Here is a 15,358-nt window from a genome sequence, read left to right as displayed (position 1 = left end):
CCCAGAACTATTAAAATAAGATCTGGGTCTAGTTGAATCCCCAAAATCGACAAAAAGAAATCAAATATTTCATGCCAATAGTTTTGAAGTTTGGGGCAGAGAGCGAAACTATGAGATAGGGTAGCCTCCATAGACTCACATTTCTCACACAAAGGAGAGACTTCAGGAAATATTCTATGCAGCTTCATTTTGGAGTAATGTAGTCTGTGCAATATTTTAAATTGAATCAAACAGTGTCAAGCATTTATAGAACATTCATGAATGTGCTCCAAACTCTCCTTCCACACATTGGGAGGTATCAGGGCTCCAAACTCTCTTTCCCACTCCTCTTTTATCCTGTCCATCTTGGGAAGGCACATGTTTTGCAGTATCTCATATAGTTGTGGGATTACGTATGTAGCGTGGATTGGGGAACAGATTAAATAAGCTTTCTATCTTGTCTGGGTTTGCCTTCTCGAAGTTAGGGAGGTGTGTTCTGACATAATTCCTAATCTGAAGATATCTGAAAAACTGATTCCTCGATAAATTAAACCTTTCTTGGAGTTGCTGGAAAAAGGCAAAAGTCCCCTCTATGTATAGGTTACCAACAATACAAATCCCCAATTGTTTCCAGGTGGAAAAGGCCTCATCCAGAGCTGAGGGAGTGAAAGAGGGGTTTGCAGTTATAGGTAGCAGAAATGAAACTGCCTTAAGTTTGAAATGATTCCTTAGTTGTTTCCAAATCTTAATAGATTATTAGATTCTAATAGAATAGATGAGCCAAAATAATTGTGGATTTTTTTAATGGGCCCCGACTCGTTACAAGTATGAATAGCTGGGCGTCAAAGCAGGAAAGGTTGAAAACCCCTACTCTATCGGATAGCTGATACTGACTCTTTTCTGTTTTTTGTTTGTTTGTTTGTTTGTTTGTTTGTTTGTTTGTTTGTTTGTTTGGATGTAGATAAGAACCATATGATTGGCGAGATCAAGGTGGCACTGAAGAAAGAGATAAAGACTGAAGGAGAACAGCTGGTTCTGGAGATTCTGCAGTGCAGGAACATTACTTACAAGTTCAAATCACCAGATCATCTGCCTGGTAATGGAGGATTCACGAAAGCCCACATCTCTGCCACAGGATCCTTAATGCATAACATTTTTGTCCTAAGCAAAAATTGTTGAAGTGGTCTAGGTACCCAGGATACACCTTGAATTTTAACAGTAATCAGAACTGTTAGAGGTTGTTGTAGGTGTAATGTTCTTATGTAGAAGTCACATAATAAAATCTGTACCTTTTCCTTTGTACTAGTAGTACAAAGTAGTGCTAACTCATAGTTCTAGAGTCCCCAGTTTGACCATGAGCTCAGGTCTGTGTGGAATTGTGGATGTTTTCTTTGCATCTTTGGTGGTTTCTTATGGGTTTCACCCACCTCCCAAAGCCATGATAGTGGGCTGATTGGCTATGCTAAATTGCCAGTAGGTGTGAATGTGGTGAATGTGTGGATGGTATATAATAGATTGGTGTTTGTCAAATATGCTTTGGATCAACCACACCCCTGACTAGGATACAGTACTGTGTGAAAGTCTTTGGCACATGTAAAGAAATGCTGTAGACCAAAAATGGCTTAAAATTAATGAAATGAAATGTTTCAACATTTAAGAAATACTATAAACAGCAGTTGCTTACTTACTTAAGAGACAGATGAAGGGCAGGGGGGAGGACATAGCCTGCACAAAGGATTTGTTGTTGACGGTGGTAATGAGAGTGTGCGGCCCTTGTCCGCACCGCTTCGCTCCCTGCCGGGGATCCAGGTGGTAAGCGAGGGAGCAGGACAACCAGGGCTGATGGGAGGCTGTACCTCTGATGATGGTTCCTGGGAGGATGGGGGTAGGTATCTGCATTGGCCACAGGAATCACCAGAGTGTTTGGATCACCTGGCTTTCAGCCTGTGTTCACCCTTCCACCAGTGATTCCAGGAATCACGCCCTTGCAGACGTTGAGGTCGCAGAACTCTGAATTCAGAAGGGAAAACAGCAGTAAGCCATAATAAATTAAACAAAGTCAATATTTGGTGTGAGACGACCCTTTGCTTTAAAAAAAAATAGTAGTCTCAGGTACAATGAGTGCAGTTTTATAAGGCAAGGCAAGTTTATTTGTACAGCGCATTTCATACACACAGGCAATTCAATGTGCTTCACAAAAAATAAAAGCATAAGAACAGTAACAAAGAATTAAAGTAAAAGTAAAATCATTAAAATCCAAGATTAAAAAGAAATTAAAATAAATCAAAATTAAAAGAAATTATATTAAAGGAAATGAATTACACTTTAGGTAAAAATTAATCAAGTGAAAGCATCTGAAAACAGCTTTGTCTTGAGCCTGGATTTAAAACTAACAACAGTAGGAGCATTTTTAATATCATCTGGAAGTTGGTTCCAAAGCTTAGCAGCATAGCAACTTAAGGCTGCTTCACCACACTGCGTTTTGACAGCTGGTATTACTAGCAAGTTTTTCTCTTGTGATCTTAGAGACCTAGTTGGTGCATATAATTGAAACATATCCAGTAGGTAGCTGGGTCCCATCCCATTTAATGTTTTAAATAGAAGAAGTAATGCTTTAAAGTCAGTTCTATAGCTCACTGGGAGCCAGTGCAGAGACCTTAGGATTGGAGTGATATGGACTACCCTTTTTGTTCTTGTAAGAACCCTTGCTGCTGCATTTTGGATTAGTTGAAGCTCTTTGATGGTCTTTTTTGGAAGACCTGTGAAAAGGCTATTGCCTTTTTTATTTATAAGGAAATAAGCTGTAGGTTTTACTGAGCATCTTGCAGAACCAGACACAGTTCTTCTGGAAACTTTGACTGTCACACTTGCTTCTTAATTTTGCACCAAAACCCAGTAGCCTTCATTACCTCGCCTGGGATGGAGTCCACCAAGGAGTGAGGTACTGTTTTTTTTCGGTGGGGTTTCTTTGTTTGTTTCTTTGTCTTTTTGTTAGCAACATTATGGGAAAATGGCTGGACCAATCTTCATGAAACTTTCAGGATAGATGGGCATTGGTCTCAAATCAAACCTCCAACATTTTGAGGGTCATCAAGTTAAGGTCAAGGACACCAAAAAGGTCAATTTTTTTCAATAACTTTCTTCAAATTCATCATTTTGACTTCAACCCAAAACCAAAATGTGCATCTTTCTATTCTGCTTTCAACCATATGCTGCATGATGGGGGCATGACAGTCTCCATAGCGGTTGGGGGTTAAAGGGCATATCACAGGTAAATTCAGGAGCAAGATCAGTGTAAGTCTCCTATTTTATATTAAACTTTGGTCAAATATCTGTCACATTTTGCATTTTGTGCAATTTTTTTACCTTGTGCAATACCAGAAAAATTCAGTTGAAATCAAGCCATTTGAGGTGAATTTGTCCACCTCTGAAAAAACTTGACATTTGGATTTCTTGGCAAACATTGATTTTCATGACATCATCTGCGGGACGCCTACCTCTGAATCCTACGTCAGCGCTGGTTTGTTTATGAGAAAATGACCTGGTGGTTTTCTGCAAATTTCTTCAACGTTATCGTGTAATTATTAAAATGGTTAACAGATGCATCATAGGAGGGTGTAGCAACACCAATCTTGATGGGATTAGTACTCATCGTGTTCCAAAAGACCGGACAATGAGAGAGAAATGGAAGCGCTTGGTCTACACAGGCTGTGCACTTAAACCGTGCAAAGCTCGCGCAGCCTGCTGGTGCTTCCACAGATAACGTCACGATTCTGGCTCCAGACTCCCTTCGGATTTTTCCAGACGCATTTTGTTATTTTATTTTTTTCTGCTGTAGACAGAGGGCCTTGTGCAAAATTACCCTTCTGGATGAGTGTGTAAAGGGACATACTTTCATATAAAAAAAAAAAACTGAAATTGGTCCAGAATATGCCCTTTAAAAGTCAGGGGGGTCAAGGTCATCGATCAAAATAACATTTTCCATTATAACTCAAAAACAGTTGCCTATAGACAGATGTTTACTATTATGAGCATATAGGAACTCCCATATATATTTCATTTGGCACCATGATTTTTGACCTTGTGTGACCTTGAAAGGTCAAACTCAAGATCACAGATTTTCAGAGGGCTGTAACTTGAAAATGGTTAATGATAGCCAGATGTTTACCATTATCAACTTATAGGAAGTCCCATATGGGCCTTCAGTTGCCACCATGACCTTTGACCTTGAATGACTTTGAAATGTCAAACTCAAGTTCATGGATTTTCATAGGACTATAACCTGACAGCTGATGATTGAGAAATATTACCATTATCAACATATAGGTATAAAATAAGGGGCGGCACGGTGGTGTAGTGGTTAGCGCTGTCGCCTCACAGCAAGAAGGTCCTGGGTTCGAGCCCCGGGGCCGGCGAGGGCCTTTCTGTGTGGAGTTTGCATGTTCTCCCCGTGTCCGCGTGGGTTTCCTCCGGGTGCTCCGGTTTCCCCCACAGTCCAAAGACATGCAGGTTAGGTTAACTGGTGACTCTAAATTGACCGTAGGTGTGAATGTGAGTGTGAATGGTTGTCTGTGTCTATGTGTCAGCCCTGTGATGACCTGGCGACTTGTCCAGGGTGTACCCCGCCTTTCGCCCGTAGTCAGCTGGGATAGGCTCCAGCTTGCCTGCGACCCTGTAGAAGGATAAAGCGGCTAGAGATAATGAGATGAGATGAGGTATAAAATAAGTGGTGCCGGGTGAGGTTTGTTTTGCCTGGCAACACTTATGTTTTTTTTTTTTAATCTGAAAAGTGGTCTTTTATGTAATATGCTGCTCAGATAAAAACTTTTTTTTTCTGTAACATTTAATTTTGTGCTGTAAAATGAATGTTTAGAACTCTAAAATGTTTTTTTTGTACTGACTCGATAATGTCAAAAGTCAAAGTCAGTCCCATATACATTTCCGTACGTACGTTGGGGAGTGCCTGTTAGAGAGCACACTCTGTCTAGGCCACGGCATGGTGAGGTAGGGTGGCCAGGTCCTTTCCTCACCGCCTTTTAACTTCCCCAGTGTTTCCACCAGGTCCCCATTCACTGCTGGGTGGACAGGAGGCGAGCCCCAGATCACCGTCTGAGACAAGGCTTGAACCGGGGACTGTTCGCTTCGTGGTCAAGTGCTCTAACCACTTGGCCACTTCGCCTCCTTGATAATGTAGAAGTCATAAAATAGAAATCTGTAACAAAGTTTGTATGAAAAAAAGAATAGGGTGCCTAAGACTTTTGCACAGAACTGTAAAACAGTTACAGTACTAGGAAAGTTAGACAGATGGATGGATGAGTCTTTTACTTTTAGAGGAATTTGAAGAAGTACTTTTAGAAGTGTTTGTTTGATCTGGTCCATTGGGACAGTAAGGTAAACTCTGGGAGAAAGTGATTGAAGTAAATTAGTCTGAGACTTAGTGTGAAGATAAGAAAAAAGATCAGAGTGATCATTTTAAAGTCATGATTTCTGTTTGTTTATTTGTTTGTTTTGTTGTGAAGATTTGTATGTGAAGCTTTATGTGGTTAACGTGGCCACACAGAAGCGGATCATAAAGAAAAAGACAAGAGTGTGTCGTCATGACAGAGAGCCTTCCTTCAACGAGACTTTCCGCTTCAGTCTCAACCCAGCCGGTCACTCCATTCAGGTGAGAAAGACTAAGAACAAACTATAGCATATAAAATAAAGATATACAGTGGTGCTTGAAAGTTTGTGAACCCTTTAGAATTTTCTATATTTCTGCATAAATATGACCTAAAACATCATCAGATTTTCACACAAGTCCTAAAAGTAGATAAAGAGAACCCAGTGAAACAAATGAGACAAAACTAATATACTTGGTCATTTATTTATTGAGGAAAATTATCCAATATTACATATCTGTGAGTGGCAAAAGTATGTGAACCTTTGCTTTCAGTATCTGGTGTGACCCCCTTGTGCAGCAATAACTGCAACTAAACGTTTGCGGTAACTGTTGATCAGTCCTGCACACCAGCTTGGAGGAATTTTAGCCCATTCCTCCGTACAGAACAGCTTCAACTCTGGGATGTTTGTGGGTTTCCTCACATGAACTGCTCACTTCAGGTCCTTCCACAACATTTCGATTGGATTAAGGTCAGGACTTTGACTTGGCCATTCCAAAACATTAACTTTATTCTTATTTAACCATTCTTTGGTAGAACGACTTGTGTGCTTAAGGTCGTTGTCTTGCTGCATGACCCACCTTCTCTTGAGATTCAGTTCCTGGACAGATGTCCTTACATTTTCCTTTAGAATTCGCTGGTATAATTCAGAATTCATTGTTCCATCAATGATGGCAAGCCATCCAGGCCCAGATGCAGCAAAACAGGCCCAAACCATGATACTACCACCACCATGTTTCACAGATGGGATAAGGTTCTTATGCTGGAATGCAGTGCTTTCCTTTCTCCAAACATAAGGCTTCTCATTTAAACCAAAAATTCTATTTTGGACTCATCCATCCACAAAACATTTTTCCAATAGCCTTCTGGCTTGTCCACGTGATCTTTAGCAAACTACAGATGAGCAGCAATGTTCTTTTTGGAGAGCAGTGGCTTTCTCCTGGCAACCCTGCCATGCACACCATTGTTGTTCAGTGTTCTCCTGATGGTGGACTCATGAACATTAACATTAGCCAATGTGAGAGAGGCCTTCAGTTGCTTAGAAGTTACCCTGGGGTCCTTTGTGACCTCGCCGACTATTCCACACCTTGCTCTTGGAGTGATCTTTGTTGGTCGACCACTCCTGGGGAGGGTAACAGTGGTCTTGAATTTCCTCCATTTGTACACAATCTGTCTGACTGTGGATTGGTGGAGTCCAAACTCTTTAGAGATGGTTTTGTAACCTCTTCCAGCCTGATGAGCATCAACAACGCTTTTTCTGAGGTCCTCAGAAATCTCCTTTGTTCATGCCATGATACACTTCCACAAACATGTGTTGTGAAGATCAGACTTTGATAGATCCCTGTTCTTTAAATAAAACAGGGTGCCCACTCACACCTGATTGTCATCCCATTGATTGAAAACACCTGACTCTAATTTCACCTTCAAATTAACTGCTAATCCTAGAGGTTCACATACTTTTGCCACTTACAGATATGTAATATTGGATCATTTTCCTCAATAAATAAATTACCAAGTATAATATTTTTGTCTCATTCGTTTAACTGGGTTCTCTTTATCTACATTTAGGACTTGGGTGAAAATCTGATGATGTTTTTGGTCATCTTTATGCAGAAATATAGAAAATTCTAAAGGGTTCACAAACTTTCAAGCACCACTGTATTCACAAAATAAATAAATGGCTCAGTAATGCACCTACTCTGTCACTTCTGTCACTTCAGAAATGGTGCTTGCATAAGCAAATTAATACAAATGAAGGGTATGTATTAAATTTATAGAAGCCTGTTTCTGTTATCTCAAGTATCACAAAATCATACTGTCTCAAAATTATTATATTTATACTGATAACAAGCCAGATGGTCCCTATTGCTCTTGAGCTTGGAGGAAGCTGTCCATGATTTCCAAAAATAATTTCAAATTTTGATTCGTCAGACCACATGACAGTTTTTGACTTCTCCTCAATCCATTGTAAATGAGCTCAGGCCCAGACAAGGTGGCGGTGTTTCTGGATATTTTTATATATGGTTTAACTTGCATTTGTGGATGCAGTAATTAACTGTTTTCACAGACGATGGTTTTCTGAAGTGTTCCTGAGCCCATACAGTGATTTCCACTACAGACACGTGTCTACTTTTAATGCAGTGTCTCCTGAGGGCCTGAAGATCACAGGCATTCAATGTCAGTTTTCAGCCTTGTTTCTTGCATACAGAGATTTCTCCAGATTCTCTGAATCTTTTAATGATATTATGTACCACAGATGATGTGATCCCAAAATTCTTTGCAATTTTGCATTGAGGAACGCTATTCTTAAATTGTTGCACTGTTTGCCCGCGCAGTCTTTCACAGAGCAGTGAACCCCTTCCCATCTTTACTTCTGAGAGACTCCGCCTCTCTGGGATGCTCTTTTTATACCCAATCATGTTACTGACTTGTTACCAATTAACCTATTTTTTTCCCTTTTCTTTTTACATTACACAACTTTTCCAGTCTTTTGTTGCCTTGTACCAATTTATTTGAAACATGTTGCTGGCATTAAATTCAAAGTGAGCACATATTATTTTTAAAAAATTATTGGTTTCTACATTTGATATGTCTTTGTTGTGATATCTGTTGTCTATTTTCAATGAAACATAGGGTTTCCATGATTCGCAAATCATAGCATTCTGTTTTTATTTACATTTTACACAGCATCCCATTATTTATTTATTTATTGATTGATTTTTTTTTGTGAACGGTGTTATAATTAGAAGTTTCAGTTGGAGTCTCTGAGATTCAAACATGGCTATTAAGAATAATTAGCATACAAATGTGTGCTCTTTATTAGGGATCTTAGTAACTCAGGACATCATGATGGAATTTGACTTATAAACCACCTTCCTAATGTTCCTAAATGTTCTGTGCTCTCTTGTCTTACCTTCCTACAATCAGCTGTTCCTGGTGTCTAATGGAGGGAAGTTTGTGAAGAAGACACTGATTGGCGAAGCTTACATCTGGTTGGACAAAGTGGACATGCGGAAGCGAGCGGTGAGCTGGCACAAATTAGTAGCCAGTTCTCCTCATACACAGCCCTGATTATAGCAACCAGGGCAGAAATAAGTGACCATAATTGAAAAAAAGGAAGATAATGATGTTTCAGTAATAACTGTCATGATCAAACCTTACTGACCAGTTCATCGTAAACTTCATTGAAATTCAGACCCTGAGTCAGTGAGTTTAAAAGCTTTCCTTAGCTGTTGCAATTAATGTACAGAGTATTTATATGTAAGTGGATGAAATCAAATTAAGCAAAAAAATCTATACCGAGAAATCAGTAGCAAAATTTCTGATTTTTTTTCAGAAAATATAACCACCTTGTTCCCTCTCAGTCCATAGTATAGTTTATATGATGGAATTTATCATATCAGATTATGTTATGTACATACTGAGAAAATAAAATCAAAAATTAGTTCAGTTTTTTTAATGTGATAAATACAATACGAACCTTCAGCATATCTCCATTCAGCACACATGCTCAGTGATGCCCAGTCTTTACTGTCTCATTCAGTGTCACCATTTCATTGAAGATTTTTACGAGTATTTCATTTTGCCTGTTGAAAAATGTGGTGTCAGAGGTTGTATTACTTAGACATCATTCCTTCAAGAGGCTGCAGTCGTGGGAAAAGAACCACTTCTGGTTTTATTTCACATTCCATGTTCTCGAAAGACCACTCTGAAAAGTCATCGTAACAACTCCATTGAATCAAATACAAAGAATGATTGTATGTGTCTGTATTTAATTTGAAAGCATCTCTAAATAATTGTCACGTAACTGTTCTGATGTCAACAGTGAGTCCTGTTTTGTGTTCAAGTTCTGTGTTCAAACAAATATGCAATGGAAAAAAAAGGACGAAAAAATATCGATGCAGATTTTTTGAATTGGCTCAGCTGAAATCTGGCCACTGTTTGTGTTTATTTCAAATGGTGCAAGATATCTGTATAAATGAGTGTCACCATGGTGCAGTTGCATTACAAGCTGTTACATTTTTTCATCAGCTTTTGGAATGAATAATTGTTGCTGCTCATTTCAGTTTCAATCACGGAGAATCAAACAGATTCACTGCCCTGGCTGCACCATGTCAGTGTAAAAGATGCATAAAAATCCAAATAAATATATTCAGTTGTGCTAAAACACCAATCACTATCAGTTTAGTTTTGAACATGAAGATGAAGGAATCAATATGTGAACCTGCAGATAACCCTGCTAAAAAACAATAGCAATCAGTGTTTGCATATCGATTGCAGTGTTTTGTTTTGTTTTTTTGCATATGGGGGAAAAAAGGATTTTTATCGATTCTGTAATGATCATATTCAGTACATTTTGTAAAGATGTACAGATACGACTTGTGCTTGAATGATGAAATGTTCATGTGGTGACTGGGTTGTTGTCACAGTGAAATGAACTATGTGCCAACCTAATGTCTGAACCAAATCCACTGCTTCAGTTTGGGTATTTCTATGCAACATGAATTATGCCTGGATGCATTTCTTCAGAGTATATATATATATATATATATAATATATATATATATATATATATATATATATATATATATATATAAAACATAATTTTACTTTTAATTTTACTTCTAATGAAGATATATAAATAAATAAATATAGATCTGTATAAACTGTTTTGACACAGTAGATTTTGACAATATGCACTTTAGTTAAGTTCTGTTTTCTGTTCCAATGTGTGTTGGACTTTCCATTAAGACAATGTAAAAGTTATTGCGACATGGCATACAGTGACCCATAAATTGTCCTGGCGGGAAAAAAAGCACTGCTTAATCTAAATTCGAAAAAAAAAAGCAAAATATATATAGATATATAAGTATTTTCACATTGTTGGTGCTCTACAAACTCTGAGATCCCACTTTTAATGGTCAATTAAATCTCACTGAATCAAACGACTATCATCGTTCTTATGTCTATCGCATTCCACCTCGAATAGTGCTGTGTATCTGGATTTCAGTCAAAAGCTGTGTCCCCTTTAAATAATGACTGAACTATGGCTGTTGTCTCCTCTCTGTTGTGTCAGTGTAATGTCCGCCTGGTTTGTTCTGCTGTATTCCTGGGAAGTAACATGATGATTCTGATGTATTCAGTTGCAGTAAATGGCGTGAATGTGATTTAATTATTTTTGATTATGTAAATATATAAGATATTTTCTATAAGAAGAGGTTTGAATATTTATTTGGCTTGACACTGAGCATGTGCGTGTGAACTCAAGGTCAACGTCCTGTCTGTACATATGTATTTGTCGAAATGCGTGAGCAAGTGATCCATGTGACAATGATGTCAATCAAACCACATCAATCTCTCGAATAAAATCTGTGAAATCTCACACAATGAAGATAATGAGGTGGAAAAAAAATTACACAAAACCATCAATGAATTTCTATGGTTTTACATGGATGTTGCATGTTCTGCTAGATGTCTGCTGATATTTTTGCTTACAGATTCTGTTTAAAAAAGGAAAAATGAATACTTTATCTGAAAAAAATGTATGCTGACTGTAAAATGCTTGTAAAATGAGTCTTGTTTGGGTTTTTTTATTTTTCACTTGTAAAAATGAGAAATTTAATGTCATGGTTTTATGGTTGTCCATAGGATGTCATGAAATTATGCAAATTGTGATGTAGAAAAAAAGAAGAGAAAAGAAAACATATGAATAAAATGTTCCTTAAGTCTAATAAATAAATATCAGAGATTCTATTGTAAATGTAAAAATGCATCTTTATTTCCTTATTCAATTTTACACAGAGGGCCATTTTTTTTTTCAAGGAATTAATTTTATATAGTGCAACATTTACATTTATACATCCTACTGCATTGCTAGAAATAGTATGAAGTCAGTTTACAATTTCAAAACTATTATTTATTCAAATTATTTTCCAGTTACAAATAGGTACTTATAGTTATGCAGCATAGCCCATTATAGTGTGTGTATGTGTGGGGGGGATTACACTTTATAGCACAAAATGCTGAAAAGTTAATGTTGACACCTTTCTGTTTAAGCCACCATTAACTTTTTCAGCAGTTTGTGCTATAGAGAGCGTGCACGTGACGTCACGAGGTCACGTGATATTTGTTTATCCGCCATTTTGGACGGCAAGGTCGCGCATAGAACTTAGACGAACCCGTTCGAATTATCAAGTGTGTGGGAGTAGATCTTTCGAGAATGGTTATATCTTGTTCAGCATTTGGTTGTACCAATAGACAGGGCCAAAAGGAGGGCCTGTCATTTTATAGATTCCCCGCAGACGAGGAGAGACGCGCAAAATGGGTGTCCGCTGTGCGAAGAGAAAACTGGTACCCCAGTTCTAACAGCTGAATTTGTAGTGAACACTTCATATCAGGTAGGTGTAATCTTCTAATTCAATACTCCTAGTACATCTGTTAAGTTGATTTTCGGATTGAATGATAACTGCATACTTAGAAACTAGACAGTCTCTAACGTTTAAAATGGCTATGCCTAGCCCTACTACCCTAGCGTAGTCTATGACAATGTTTTATCTTTTTGGCTCATATATGCCTTTGAAAGGCCAATCCATAGTAGGGATGGCGAAAACTAAAAAAAATCTTGACCGACCACCGAGTCTCATTAGCCGGTTAAAGTCGGTTAACCTATGAGTTTAAACAGGGATGCAAACAGCGGATGCGCCTTTTTCACGGCTGAATCGTGCAGATCCGATTTTTTTTGGGGGGGGGCGTTGGAGTGTTTACTGTTTTTCAGACAAAAACATACATATTTACAACCTTGTCATTATCTGGAACTGAGTTTAGATTTCGAACATTCCTACGATAAAACGTCCTGCATAGTCTCTTTATGATAAACGTCTTAATGCCACTTACCCGTGAGGTTATCAAGTAGACATTCTTCTTTGGGACCTTCCAGAGGTATAGTTGAGATACGCATCCCACAACAAAATATTTATAAGCTTCCAGGCTCTTGTAAGCTTTGAGGGCTTTGCCAGTGTAACACGATTAACGAGAAAATTGTAAATGTCGTGGTAGGCCAGATCGGGCAAATCGCCGGCACCGCAGCTCCGAATTTCCCTGAACAAGGATTGCGGCAAGTTGTACGGATCTGCAATCCCCAACCTGGAACACTTTTCCATGTAACGCTGCCTCACGTCACCTTCAAGATGCTGAACAAACTTAGACAAGTAATCGCACAATGTAGATGGGGTATTTTCCATTTTCTTGGGGATTACTCCCTGGATCCATTACACCCGCGTAAGGTAAACAATCCTGAAGCCGTCCAATATGGCGGAGTAGGCAGAGTAAACACGGATGGGTCATGTGACTGCACATCCTCTATAGTAGCTCTTCTATGGGATTGGACCATATGGGCTAGCCTTCGTGCCCCATGCGACTCAATGAGCCTTCAACGTCCATGACCCTGTCACTGGTTCACTGGTTGTCCTTTCTTGGACCACTTTTGGTAGGTACTAATCACTGCATACTGGGAACACCCCACAAGATGTGCCATTTTGGAGATGCTCAAACCCAGTCATCTCGCCATCACAATTTGGCCCTTGTGAAAGTCACTCAGATCCTTATGCTTGCCCATTTTTCCTGTTTCCAACACATCAACTTCGAGAACTGACACTTCTCTTGCTGCCTAATATATCCCATCCTTTGACAGGTGCCACTGTAATGAGATAATCAAATGTTATTTACTTCACCTGTCATTGGTTATAATGTTATGGCTGATCAATTATATATTTAATTTCTGCACTTTTGATTTTTTAATCAAACCTTAACTAACATAATTTACACATGACTTGGAGAAATGTAGTCAAGCTGAATTTAGCTTAAAAATCTACATACAGTACATCACTTCAGTTGGTTCTAAGGCTAACGACATCCCAAAATATTTTCTAACAGCACCTGAAAAATAATTCTCATGTAACTTGCTTTCATAACAATTCCCAGAATTTTTTGCCACAATTAAACGCCTGCACTGAAGTGTAAGATGCTGAAATTCATTTGCCTTCATGCGCCACCACTCATTCTTTAAGTCCCTGCTCTTTTTCTGCACATTTGCCTTTATCCTAGAGAACTTCTCCTTTTGTTGATAGCTTGTGGGTCACTTTGTCACATAACATATTCACTCACTCTCATTTCTGTTGTAAAGCGTTCAATTATGCACAGCTCCGGTGGCTATGCTGTTTTTACCTCGCCCACGATGGAAGTAAGCAGGGCGAGGTATTGTAATCAGTGCGGTTTGTTTGTTTGTTTGTGTGTCTGTCTGTTAACAATCTAGCGTCTAGACTGTTGCACCGATTGACTTCAAATTTTCAGTGTAGGTGGGCAATGGTCCATAGATTACCTGATTAAATTTTGGGGGTAATCGGGTCAAGGTGAAGGTCAAGGTCACTGGAAAGGTCAACCTTTCAGTCAAAATAACATATTTTCCATTAAAACTCAAAAACGGTTGCCGGTAGACAGATGTTTACTATTATGAGCATATAGGAACTCCCATATATATTTCATGATCTTTGACCTTGACTGACTTTGAAATGTCAAACTCAAGTTCATGGATTTTCATAGGACTATAACCTGACAGCTGATGATTGAGAAATATTACCATTATCAACTTATAGGTATAAAATAAGTGCTGCCGGGCAAGGTTTGTTTTGCCTGGCAAAACTTGTTGAGAAAGGTGGCTTGAACCTCTCACTGAAATTGAAGGGAGCCAAGTCGAAGCATGCTTGAGTTTGCGGTGATCTCCTGGTGAAAGGTTTGTATATCCCTCTCAGCTATGTCCTTAGTGTTTTCCAAGTACTTTTCTTGCTATGTGTCATTATTTTATGGTACTTTTTTTAGGTCATGAAGTGCTAAAGTCCCCAGCTTTTTCTTTGTTTACTCCTCACAGAGTCCAAATGCACGAAGGTTGAGACAAAATTCTTACCCAGCCATACAGTTACAATGCGCCGTGATAACTTCTCCATCTTGTTTAACTAAGATCCAGGTCTTTAAAAGGGTTTCTGATGATCTTTGTGAATGATTTACCTGAGAAATAAGAGCAAACACAAGTGAGAATTAAGCAAGCCGTTGTTTGTTTACACTTCAACTTGCAGTGCTTTGTTGTAAAGATGAAAGGCTTTAAAAAACATCTTGCACAGGCAAAAACAATACAGGATTCATTTGGCAGCGACTTGATACCAAGGTCCTTTACCCAGCCACATACAAAAAAGTTGTAAGCCTCCATACTCTTCCACGCTTTCATCTGTTCTGCGGTGTAGAAGGACATCTGCAACACCAGATAGTTCGAGATGTCAGGGAACTCGACTGAAGGGTAGTTTTCAAGATCGTATAACAAATTCTTCTTTCCCAGACTGTAGGGGTCAATTCCATTGCACATACGGTAGCAATCTTCTGAATATATCTAAAGCGAACAGTGGCTTCTAGATTACGAGCATACTCTGATAAGTTATCACTAGTTGTTTGCACTACGGCAGCCGTTTTGGTTTGCTAGACCACCAGCAGTTTCACCGAAAGTGAAATCGCTAAGAAAATTCACTTGACTGAAACCCAAGAATACGGACATGGATGGCTGTTGACAGACTAAAGTTAAATGAAGAAAAAAACAAATTCCTAAGAATTGGGACTCACCAACAACTTCGTAAAATTTGCATTAATTAATTATTTGTTGGAAACACTAGTGTGAC

General features: G+C 38.7%; 1 protein-coding gene across 1 annotated transcript in view; it reads left to right on the top strand.

The window, feature by feature from the left end:
- Positions 1-8,711, top strand: part of pclob (piccolo presynaptic cytomatrix protein b) — a 129,597-nt gene extending 120,886 nt beyond the window's left edge. The window contains exons 34-36 of the mRNA XM_060924348.1: positions 941-1,075; positions 5,499-5,644; positions 8,568-8,711. Of these exons, the coding sequence (XP_060780331.1) occupies positions 941-1,075; positions 5,499-5,644; positions 8,568-8,711 (425 nt within the window). The remainder of the gene's footprint in view (positions 1-940; positions 1,076-5,498; positions 5,645-8,567) is intronic.
- Positions 8,712-15,358: the final 6,647 nt, after the last annotated feature.

This window comes from Neoarius graeffei, chromosome 6 (genome assembly GCF_027579695.1).
Source record: "Neoarius graeffei isolate fNeoGra1 chromosome 6, fNeoGra1.pri, whole genome shotgun sequence".
NCBI classification, from domain to species: Eukaryota; Metazoa; Chordata; class Actinopteri; order Siluriformes; family Ariidae; genus Neoarius; species Neoarius graeffei.
The sequence above is the reverse complement of the archived record's forward strand: the minus strand, read 5'-3'. Positions and strand labels throughout refer to the sequence as shown.